At 42.9% G+C, this 12,500-nt stretch overlaps 1 protein-coding gene across 1 annotated transcript in view; it reads left to right on the top strand.

The window, feature by feature from the left end:
- The window catches only part of fbxl16 (F-box and leucine-rich repeat protein 16), a 125,085-nt gene that overhangs the window by 34,438 nt on the left and 78,147 nt on the right, over window positions 1-12,500 (top strand). The window contains exon 2 of the mRNA XM_052520029.1: window positions 1-51. This exon is cut by the window's left edge and continues 664 nt beyond it. Within this exon, the coding sequence (XP_052375989.1) occupies window positions 1-51 (51 nt within the window). The remainder of the gene's footprint in view (window positions 52-12,500) is intronic.

The following is a 12,500-nucleotide window of genomic DNA, read 5'->3' as shown; positions in this document are numbered from 1 at the left end:
GTGAAGTCGGTCAGTCTGAAGAGGTCCACCATCACAGACGCAGGCCTGGAGGTGAGTCATTGTCATATATATATATATACAGTGGGGCAAAAAAAGTATTTAGTCAACCACCAATTGTGCAAGTTCTCCCACTTAAAAAGATGAGAGAGGCCTGTAATTTTCATCATAGGTACAAAGAAATTAATTTAAAAATCCTACAATGTGGTTTTCTGGATTTTTTCCCCCCCTCATTTTGTCTGTCATAGTTGAAGTGTACCCATGATGAAAATTACAGGCCCCTCTCATCTTTTTAAGTGGGAGAACTTGCACAACTGGTGGCTGGCAAAATACTTTTTTGCCCCACTGTATTTACTGTCAGCGGGCTGTGACTCCAGGTCTGGACCCAGGAGAGAAACTGTGGTAGGCAAGGGTCCCAGGGGGTTGAGGGCCGTCAGGGGGCTGTGACTCCAGGTCTGGTCCCAGGAGAGAAGCTGTGGTAGGCAAGGGTCCCAGGAGAGAAGCTGTGGTAGGCAAGGGTCCCAGGAGAGAAGCTGTGGTAGGAAAGGGTCCCAGGGGGTTGAGGGCCGTCAGGGGGCTGTGACTCCAGGTCTGGACCCAGGAGAGAAGCTGTGGTGGGCAAGGGTCCCAGGGGGTTGAGGGGGTCCTGGTGGTATGGTAGGGAAGGTGGGGGTAGGATGCCGGGCACGGAGGTTCTTATATAGTTACAGTCATGTGAATACAAACATATCATTTAGCACAGCCTTCTCCAACCTCTCCTTGGGGACAAGCCTGTCCATGGATTTAAACTATTCCACAGCTAGCAGCTGATTCAACTGGTCAACTAATCATCAACTAATGATCAAGCCCTTGACTACTTCAATCAGGTGAGCTAGTTCACAGGCTACAGTAAAACTGTGAAAAGTCCGAGAGACCATGAGGAAAAAAGCATGTAGTGTGTGCATGCAATTTTCATATGGATGACCCCAGCGGGAATCAACAATGTACTCAATGTGTCCTACAGTAGATGTAGCTTCAATTAGTCCTACAGTACATGTAGCTTCCATTAGTCCTACAGTACATGTAGCTTCCATTAGTCCTACAGTAGATGTAGCTTCCATTAGTCCTACAGTACATGTAGCTTCCATTAGTCCTACAGTACATGTAGCTTCCATTAGTCCTACAGTAGATGTAGCTTCCATTAGTCCTACAGTAGATGTAGCTTCCATTAGTCCTACAGTACATGTAGCTTCCATTAGTCCTACAGTAGATGTAGCTTCCATTAGTCCTACAGTACATGTAGCTTCCATTAGTCCTACAGTACATGTAGCTTCCATTAGTCCTACAGTACATGTAGCTTCCATTAGTCCTACAGTACATGTAGCTTCCATTAGTCCTACAGTAGATGTAGCTTCCATTAGTCCTACAGTACATGTAGCTTCCATTAGTCCTACAGTACATGTAGCTTCCATTAGTCCTACAGTACATGTAGCTTCCATTAGTCCTACAGTACATGTAGCTTCCATTAGTCCTACAGTAGATGTAGCTTCCATTAGTCCTACAGTAGATGTAGCTTCCATTAGTCCTACAGTAGATGTAGCTTCCATTAGTCCTACAGTAGATGTAGCTTCCATTAGTCCTACAGTACATGTAGCTTCCATTAGTCCTACAGTAGATATTAGTCCTACAGTAGATGTAGCTTTATTAGTAATATAAGTACATGTACTTTATTAGTAATATAGATGTAGCAATTAGTCCTATAGTAATGTATTCCATTAGTCCTACAGTAGATGTAGCTTCCATTTGTCCTACAGTAGATGTACTTTATTAGTCCTATAGTACATGTAGGTACATGATAAGTAATATAACATACTTTATAGTAATATAACATGTTACTTTATAGTAATATAACACAATACTTTATAGTAATATAACACAATACTTTATAGTAATATAACACAATACTTTATAGTAATATAACACAATACTTTATAGTAATATAACACGTTACTTTATAGTAATATAACACAATACTTTATAGTAATATAACATGTTACTTTATAGTAATATAACACAATACTTTATAGTAATATAACATGTTACTTTATAGTAATATAACACAATACTTTATAGTAATATAACACGTTACTTTATAGTAATATAACACAATACTTTATAGTAATATAACACAATACTTTATAGTAATATAACACAATACTTTATAGTAATATAACACAATACTTTATAGTAATATAACACAATACTTTATAGTAATATAACATGTTACTTTATAGTAATATAACACAATACTTTATAGTAATATAACACAATACTTTATAGTAATATAACACAATACTTTATAGTAATATAACACAATACTTTATAGTAATATAACACAATACTTTATAGTAATATAACACAATACTTTATAGTAATATAACACAATACTTTATAGTAATATAACACATTACTTTATAGTAATATAACACAATACTTTATAGTAATATAACACAATACTTTATAGTAATATAACGTGTTACTTTATAGTAATATAACACAATACTTTATAGTAATATAACGCAATACTTTATAGTAATATAACACAATACTTTATAGTAATATAACACAATACTTTATAGTAATATAACACAATACTTTATAGTAATATAACACAATACTTTATAGTAATATAACACAATACTTTATAGTAATATAACACAATACTTTATAGTAATATAACACAATACTTTATAGTAATATAACACAATACTTTATAGTAATATAACACAATACTTTATAGTAATATGACGTGTTACTTTTGTTAATCCTCAGCATCAATATCAACACAATGCACTCCCTGAACTCGGAAAGCCTGCCACCCCACCGCTGCGTAACCTAGTAACAGTCACCGGGCGAGCTGGATTCTGCTGTAGCTGGGCACCATGTCAACTAGGTCACCAGGGATCACATGGAATGTCACATCACATGACCTTGCTCACTGGTCACATGATCATGGGACAGAGAGAGGAGAGATATTCTATTGGAATGGTTAATGGTTGAGGTTAGTGTTTGAGGCTGGTGAGCTGGTCCTAGATCTGTGGAATGTTTATCTCCAGCAGGTAAACAATCGATAGAGTGAGTAGAATGAACATGAGTCTCTGTGAAACGTGAGATGTCACAGGAGTGCAGTGTGCTGTAAAATGCAATCCAACCATTGTCTATTATAATAACAATAGCATAGCTGAGTTTCTGATCGTCTATGTAAACACAGCATCACTGAAGGAGAAAAAGTTTGGGTCAGTGACAATAGTCAACAATCCACCCTGCTTGTCTGTGTTGGTGGTGTTGTGAGTATGGACTACTGTGGTGTTGTGAATATGGACTACTGTGGTGTTGTGAGTATGGACTACTGTGGTGTTGTTGTGAGTATGGACTACTGTGGTGTTGTGAGTATGGACTACTGTGGTGTTGTTGTGAGTATGGACTACTGTGGTGTTGTGAGTATGGACTACTGTGGTGGTGTTGTGAGTATGGACTACTGTGGTGTTGTTGTGAGTATGGACTACTGTGGTGTTGTTGTGAGTATGGACTACTGTGGTGTTGTTGTGAGTATGGACTACTGTGGTGTTGTGAATATGGACTACTGTGGTGTTGTGAGTATGGACTACTGTGGTGTTGTTGTGAGTATGGACTACTGTGGTGTTGTGAGTATGGACTACTGTGGTTTTGTTGTGAGTATGGAGTACTGTGGTGGTGTTGTGAATATGGACTACTGTGGTGTGGTGAGTATGGACTACTGTGGTGGTGTTGTGAGTATGGACTACTGTGGTGTTGTTGTGAGTATGGACTACTGTGGTGTGTTGTGAGTATGGACTACTGTGGTGTTGTTGTGAGTATGGACTACTGTGGTGGTGTTGTGAGTATGGACTACTGTGGTGGTGTTGTGAGTATGGACTACTGTGGTGTTGTTGGGAGTATGGACTACTGTGGTGTTGTGTTGTACTGTGGTGGTGTTGTGAGTATGGACTACTGTGGTGGTGTTGTGAGTATGGACTACTGTGGTGGTGTTGTGAGTATGGACTACTGTGGTGGTTGTTGTGAGTATGGACTACTGTGGTGTTGTTGGGAGTATGGACTACTGTGTTGTTGTGAGTATGGACTACTGTGGTGGTGTTGTGAGTATGGACTACTGTGGTGGTGTTGTTGGACTACTGTGTTGTTGTGAAACTACTGTGTTGTTGTGAATATGGACTACTGTGGTGTTGTGAGTATGGACTACTGTGTTGGACTTGTTGTGAGTATGGACTACTGTGGTGTGTTGTGAGTATGGACTACTGTGGTTTTGTTGTGAGTATGGAGTACTGTGGTGGTGTTGTGAGTATGGACTACTGTGGTGTGGTGAGTATGGACTACTGTGGTGGTGTTGTGAGTATGGACTACTGTGGTGTTGTGAGTATGGACTACTGTGGTGTTGTTGTGAGTATGGACTACTGTGGTGTTGTGAGTATGGACTACTGTGGTGTTGTTGTGAGTATGGACTACTGTGGTGTGGTGAGTATGGACTACTGTGGTGGTGTTGTGAGTATGGACTACTGTGTTGTTGTTGTGAGTATGGACTACTGTGGTGTGGTGAATATGGACTACTGTGGTGGTGTTGTGAGTATGGACTACTGTGGTGGTGTTGTGAGTATGGACTACTGTGGTGTTGTTGGGAGTATGGACTACTGTGTTGTTGTGAATATGGACTACTGTGTTGTTGTGAATATGGACTACTGTGGTGGTGTTGTGAGTATGGACTACTGTGATGTTGTTGTGAGTATGGACTACTGTGGTGGTGTTGTGAGTATGGACTACTGTGATGTTGTTGTGAGTATGGACTACTGTGGTGGTGTTGTTAGTCTAAACTACTGTGTTGTTGTGAATATGGACTACTGTGGTGTTGTGAGTATGGACTACTGTGGTGTTGTTGTGAGTATGGACTACTGTGGTGTGGTGAATATGGACTACTGTGGTGTTGTGAGTATGGACTACTGTGGTGTTGTTGTGAGTATGGACTACTGTGGTGTGGTGAGTATGGACTACTGTGGTGGTGTTGTGAGTATGGACTACTGTGTTGTTGTTGTGAGTATGGACTACTGTGGTGGTGTGGTGAATATGGACTACTGTGGTGGTGTTGTGAGTATGGACTACTGTGGTGGTGTTGTGAGTATGGACTACTGTGGTGTTGTTGGGAGTATGGACTACTGTGTTGTTGTGAATATGGACTACTGTGTTGTTGTGAATATGGACTACTGTGGTGTTGTTGTGAGTATGGACTACTGTGATGTTGTTGTGAGTATGGACTACTGTGGTGGTGTTGTTAGTCTAAACTACTGTGTTGTTGTGAGTATGGACTACTGTGGTGTTGTGAATATGGACTACTGTGGTGTTGTGAATATGGACTACTGTGGTGTTGTTGTGAGTATGGACTACTGTGTTGTTGTTGTGAGTATGGACTAATGTGGTGGTGTTGTGAATATGGACTACTGTGGTGTTGTTGTGAGTATGGGCTACTGTGGTGGTGTTGTTAGTCTAAACTTCTGTGTTGTTGTGAATATGGACTACTGTGGTGTTGTGAGTATGGACTACTGTGTTGTTGTTGTGAGTATGGACTACTGTGGTGGTGTTGTTAGTCTAAACTACTGTGTTGTTGTGAATATGGACTACTGTGGTGTTGTTGTGAATATGGACTACTGTGGTGGTGTTGTGAGTATGGACTACTGTGGTGGTGTTGTGAGTATGGACTACTGTGGTGGTGTTGTGAGTATGGACTACTGTGGTGTTGTTGTGAGTATGGACTACTGTGGTGGTGTTGTGAGTATGGACTACTGTGGTGTTGTTGTGAATATGGACTACTGTGGTGGTGTTGTGAATATGGACTACTGTGGTGGTGTTGTGAATATGGACTACTGTGGTGGTGTTGTGAGTATGGACTACTGTGGTGGTGTTGTGAATATGGACTACTGTGGTGGTGTTGTGAGTATGGACTACTGTGGTGTTGTTGTGAATATGGACTACTGTGGTGGTGTTGTGAATATGGACTACTGTGGTGGTGTTGTGAATATGGACTACTGTGGTGGTGTTGTGAGTATGGACTACTGTGGTGGTGTTGTGAGTATGGACTACTGTGGTGGTGTTGTGAATATGGACTACTGTGGTGGTGTTGTGAATATGGACTACTGTGGTGGTGTTGTGAATATGGACTACTGTGGTGGTGTTGTGAATATGGACTACTGTGGTGGTGTTGTGAGTATGGACTACTGTGGTGGTGTTGTGAGTATGGACTACTGTGGTGGTGTTGTGAATATGGACTACTGTGGTGGTGTTGTGAGTATGGACTACTGTGGTGGTGTTGTGAATATGGACTACTGTGGTGGTGTTGTGAATATGGACTACTGTGGTGGTGTTGTGAGTATGGACTACTGTGGTGGTGTTGTGAGTATGGACTACTGTGGTGGTGTTGTGAGTATGGACTACTGTGGTGGTGTTGTGAGTATGGACTACTGTGGTGGTGTTGTGAATATGGACTACTGTGGTGGTGTTGTGAGTATGGACTACTGTGGTGTTGTTGTGAGTATGGACTACTGTGGTGGTGTTGTGAGTATGGACTACTGTGGTGGTGTTGTGAATATGGACTACTGTGGTGGTGTTGTGAGTATGGACTACTGTGGTGTTGTTGTGAGTATGGACTACTGTGGTGGTGTTGTGAGTATGGACTACTGTGGTGGTGTTGTGAGTATGGACTACTGTGGTGGTGTTGTACTGTGGTGGTGTTGTGAATATGGACTACTGTGGTGTTGTGAATATGGACTACTGTGGTGGTGTTGTGAGTATGGACTACTGTGGTGGTGTTGTGAGTATGGACTACTGTGGTGTTGTTGTGAGTATGGACTACTGTGGTGGTGTTGTTCATAGATAAATTCATAAAAAAATCCTACAATGTGATTTTCTGGATTTTGTTTCTCATTTTGTCTGTCATAGTTGAAGTGTACCTATGATGAAAATTACAGGCCTCTCTCATCTTTTTAAGTGGGAGAACTTGCACAATTGTGAGGTTCAGTATTGGAGCCGTGGTTATTTAGAAGGTTGCCTCTGAGTTAGTTCATAGTGCAGAGGTCAAAGGGGAAACATGTCGGCCTTACAGTATATTGTGCACCATATTGTCAGGGACATTGTTGTGGTTGTGTTGTCGATGAGATGAGCTGACGTTCAGAGTCACAGGAAGTTGTGTTGTCGATGAGATGAGCTGACGTTCAGAGTCACAGGAAGTTGTGTTGTTGATGAGATGAGCTGACGTTCAGAGTCACAGGAAGTGTGTTGTTGATGAGATGAGCTGACGTTCAGAGTCACAGGAAGTTGTGTTGTCGATGAGATGAGCTGACGTTCAGAGTCACAGGAAGTTGTGTTGTTGATGAGATGAGCTGACGTTCAGAGTCACAGGAAGTTGTGTTGTCGATGAGATGAGCTGATGTTCAGAGTCACAGGAAGTTGTGTTGTCGATGAGATGAGCTGACGTTCAGAGTCACAGACAGGAAGTTGTGTTGTTGATGAGCTGAGCTGACGTTCAGAGTCACAGGAAGTTGTGTTGTTGATGAGCTGAGCTGACGTTCAGAGTCACAGGAAGTTGTGTTGTTGATGAGATGAGCTGACGTTCAGAGTCACAGGAAGTTGTGTTGTTGATGAGCTGAGCTGACGTTCAGAGTCACAGGAAGTTGTGTTGTTGATCAGATGAGCTGACGTTCAGAGTCACAGGAAGTTGTGTTGTTGATGAGATGAGCTGACGTTCAGAGTCACAGGAAGTTGTGTTGTCGATGAGATGAGCTGACGTTCAGAGTCACAGGAAGTTGTTTGTCGATGAGATGAGCTGGCGTTCAGAGTCACAGAAAGTTGTGTTGTTGATGAGATGAGCTGACGTTCAGAGTCACAGGAAGTTGTGTTGTCGATGAGATGAGCTGGCGTTCAGAGTCACAGGAAGTGGTGTTGTTGATGAGATGAGCTGACGTTCAGAGTCACAGGAAGTGGTGTTGTTGATGAGATGAGCTGACGTTCAGAGTCACAGGAAGTTGTGTTGTTGATGAGATGAGCTGACGTTCAGAGTCACAGGAAGTGTGTTGTCGATGAGATGAGCTGGACTCAGAGTCACAGGAAGTGGTGTTGTTGATGAGATGAGCTGACGTTCAGAGTCACAGGAAGTGGTGTTGTTGATGAGATGAGCTGGACGTTCAGAGTCACAGGAAGTTGTGTTGTTGATGAGATGAGCTGACGTTCAGAGTCACAGGAAGTTGTGTTGTTGATGAGATGAGCTGACGTTCAGAGTCACAGGAAGTGTGTTGTTGATGAGATGAGCTGACGTTCAGAGTCACAGGAAGTTGTGTTGTTGATGAGATGAGCTGACGTTCAGAGTCACAGGAAGTTGTGTTGTTGATGAGATGAGCTGACGTTCAGAGTCACAGGAAGTGGTGTTGTCGATGAGATGAGCTGACGTTCAGAGTCACAGGAAGTTGTGTTGTTGATGAGATGAGCTGACGTTCAGAGTCACAGGAAGTTGGTGTTGTCGATGAGATGAGCTGACGTTCAGAGTCACAGGAAGTTGTGTTGTTGATGAGATGAGCTGACGTTCAGAGTCACAGGAAGTTGTTTGTTGATGAGATGAGCTGGCGTTCAGCACAGGAAGTTGTGTTGTTGATGAGATGAGCTGATTCAGAGTCACAGGAAGTGGTGTTGTTGATGAATGAGCTGACGTTCAGAGTCACAGGAAGTTGTTGTCGATGAGATGAGCTGGCGTTCAGAGTCACAGAAAGTTGTGTTGTTGATGAGATGAGCTGGCGTTCAGAGTCACAGGAAGTTGTGTTGTCGATGAGATGAGCTGACGTTCAGAGTCACAGGAAGTTGTGTTGTTGATGAGATGAGCTGACGTTCAGAGTCACAGGAAGTTGTGTTGTTGATGAGATGAGCTGACGTTCAGAGTCACAGGAAGTTGTGTTGTTGATGAGATGAGCTGACGTTCAGAGTCACAGGAAGTTGTGTTGTCGATGAGATGAGCTGACGTTCAGAGTCACAGGAAGTTGTGTTGTTGATGAGATGAGCTGACGTTCAGAGTCACAGGAAGTTGTGTTGTTGATGAGATGAGCTGACGTTCAGAGTCACAGGAAGTGATGAGATGAGCTGACGTTCAGAGTCACAGGAAGTTGTGTTGTTGATGAGATGAGCTGACGTTCAGAGTCACAGGAAGTTGTGTTGTTGATGAGATGAGCTGACGTTCAGAGTCACAGGAAGTTGTGTTGTTGATGAGATGAGCTGACGTTCAGAGTCACAGGAAGTTGTGTTGTTGATGAGATGAGCTGACGTTCAGAGTCACAGGAAGTTGTGTTGTTGATGAGATGAGCTGACGTTCAGAGTCACAGGAAGTTGTGTTGTTGATGAGATGAGCTGACGTTCAGAGTCACAGGAAGTTGTGTTGTTGATGAGATGAGCTGACGTTCAGAGTCACAGGAAGTTGTGTTGTCGATGAGATGAGCTGACGTTCAGAGTCACAGGAAGTTGTGTTGTTGATGAGATGAGCTGACGTTCAGAGTCACAGGAAGTTGTGTTGTTGATGAGATGAGCTGACGTTCAGAGTCACAGGAAGTTGTGTTGTTGATGAGATGAGCTGACGTTCAGAGTCACAGGAAGTTGTGTTGTTGATGAGATGAGCTGACGTTCAGAGTCACAGGAAGTCACGTTCAGGAAGTTGTGTTGTTGATGAGATGAGCTGACGTTCAGAGTCACAGGAAGTTGTGTTGTCGATGAGATGAGCTGGCGTTCAGAGTCACAGGAAGTTGTGTTGTTGATGAGATGAGCTGACGTTCAGAGTCACAGGAAGTTGTGTTGTTGATGAGATGAGCTGACGTTCAGAGTCACAGGAAGTTGTGTTGTTGATGAGATGAGCTGACGTTCAGAGTCACAGGAAGTTGTGTTGTTGATGAGATGAGCTGACGTTCAGAGTCACAGGAAGTTGTGTTGTTGATGAGATGAGCTGACGTTCAGAGTCACAGGAAGTTGTGTTGTCGATGAGATGAGCTGACGTTCAGAGTCACAGGAAGTTGTGTTGTTGATGAGATGAGCTGACGTTCAGAGTCACAGGAAGTTGTGTTGTTGATGAGATGAGCTGACGTTCAGAGTCACAGGAAGTTGTGTTGTTGATGAGATGAGCTGACGTTCAGAGTCACAGGAAGTTGTGTTGTTGATGAGATGAGCTGACGTTCAGAGTCACAGGAAGTGGTGTTGTTGATGAGATGAGCTGACGTTCAGAGTCACAGGAAGTGGTGTTGTTGATGAGATGAGCTGACGTTCAGAGTCACAGACAGGAAGTTGTGTTGTTGATGAGATGAGCTGACGTTCAGAGTCACAGGAAGTTGTGTTGTTGATGAGATGAGCTGACGTTCAGAGTCACAGGAAGTGGTGTTGTTGATGAGATGAGCTGACGTTCAGAGTCACAGGAAGTGGTGTTGTTGATGAGATGAGCTGACGTTCAGAGTCACAGGACGTATGGTACCGGATGAGGCTCCTGGTCCGTAGTTTGAATATGACAGTTGGAGGATAAACACTCATTGAGTTGATTTAAATCACTTAGGCTTAGGATTCAATCCCCGATTGCACTTTGTCCACTATTGCACCATTTAAAGGTAATGTTCCCACTTTAGCGGAGACTGCATTCACAGATAAACGCTGCTTTTTGACGGCTCAATCGGAAATGACCTTTAAATGTCTAGCGTGCTATACCTGGCATCTACTGCTGATCCGAGTGAGTCCTTAGAGTTACAGTGCCTTCAGAAAGTATTCAGACCCCTTGACTTTTTCCACATTTGTTATGTTATGTTACAGCCTTATTCTAAATTGTTATTAAAAAAAAAAATCCTCATCAATCTACACACAATAGCCCGTAATGACTAATGGGGCGGCAGGGTAGCCTAGTGGTAAGAGCGTTGGACTAGTAACTGAAAGGTAGCAAGATCGAGTCCCCGAGCTGACGAGGTAAAACTCTGTCGTTCTGCCCCTGAACAGGCAGTTAACCCCACTGTTCCTAGGCCGTCATTTAAATAAGAATTTGTTCTTAACTGACCTGCCTTGTTAAATAAAGGTAAAATAAAAAAACTGCTTTTTAGAAGTTTTTGCAAATGTATTCAAAAGAAAAAACAGAAATACCTTTTTTACATCAGTATTCAGAGCCTTTGCTATGAGACTCTACATCAGGATTCAGAGCCTTTGCTATGAGACTCTACATCAGGATTCAGAGCCTTTGCTATGAGACTCTACATCAGGATTCAGAGCCTTTGCTATGAGACTCTACATCAGGATTCAGAGCCTTTGCTATGAGACTCTACATCAGGATTCAGAGCCTTTGCTATGAGACTCTACATCAGGATTCAGAGCCTTTGCTATGAGACTCTACATCAGGATTCAGAGCCTTTGCTATGAGACTCTAAATTGATCTCAGGTGCATCCTGTTTCCATTGATCATCCTTTGAGATGTTTTCTACAACTTGATTGGAGTCCACCTGTGGTAAATTCAGTTGATTGGTCATGATTTGGAAAAGCACACACCTTTCTATATAAAGTCCCAGAGTTGACAGTGCATGTCAGAGTAAAAACCAAGCCATGAGGTCGAAGGAATTGTCCGTACAGCTCAGAGACAGGATTGTGTCGAGGCACAGATCTGGGGAAGGGTACCAAAACATTTCTGCAGAGTTGAAGGACCCAGTGGCTTCCATTATTCTTAAATGGAAAAGTTTGGAACCACCAAGACTCTTCCTAGAGCTGGCCGCCCAAACTGAGCAATCGGGGAAGAAGGGCCTTGGTCAGGGAGGTAACCAAGAACCCGATGGTCACTCTGATAGAGTTCCTCTGTGGAGATAGGAGAACCATCTGTGCAGCACTACACCAATCAGGCCTGATTGGTAGAGTGGCCAGATGGAAGCCACTCCTCAGTAAAAGGCACATCACAGCCCGCTTGGAATTTGCCAAAATGCATCTCAAGGACTCTCAGACCATAAGAAACAAGATTCTCTCATCTGATGAAATAAAGATTGAACTCTTTGGCCTGAATGCCAAGTGTCACGTCTGGAGGAAACCTGGCACCATCCCTACAGTGAAGCATGGTGGTGGCAGCATCATGTCTGGAGGACACCTGGCACCATCCCTACAGTGAAGCATGGTGGTGGCAGCATCATGTCTGGAGGAGACCTGGCACCATCCCTACAGTGAAGCATGGTGGTGGCAGCATCATTCTGTGGAAATGTTTTTTACCTGCAGGGACTGGGAGACTAGTCAGGATCGAGGGAAAGATGAACGAAAATGTCTAAAAACCTGTTTTTGCTTCGTCATTATAGGATATTGTGCGTAGATTGATGAGGGGGAAAAAAACAAAGTAATCCATTTTAGAATAAGGCTGTAACATAACAAAATGTGGAAAAAGTCAAGGGGTCTAAACACTTTCCCAATGCACT

This window comes from Oncorhynchus keta, chromosome 5 (genome assembly GCF_023373465.1).
Source record: "Oncorhynchus keta strain PuntledgeMale-10-30-2019 chromosome 5, Oket_V2, whole genome shotgun sequence".
NCBI classification, from domain to species: domain Eukaryota; kingdom Metazoa; phylum Chordata; class Actinopteri; order Salmoniformes; family Salmonidae; genus Oncorhynchus; species Oncorhynchus keta.
Note: the sequence above shows the minus strand (reverse complement) of the source record. Positions and strands in the feature narration are given on the sequence as shown.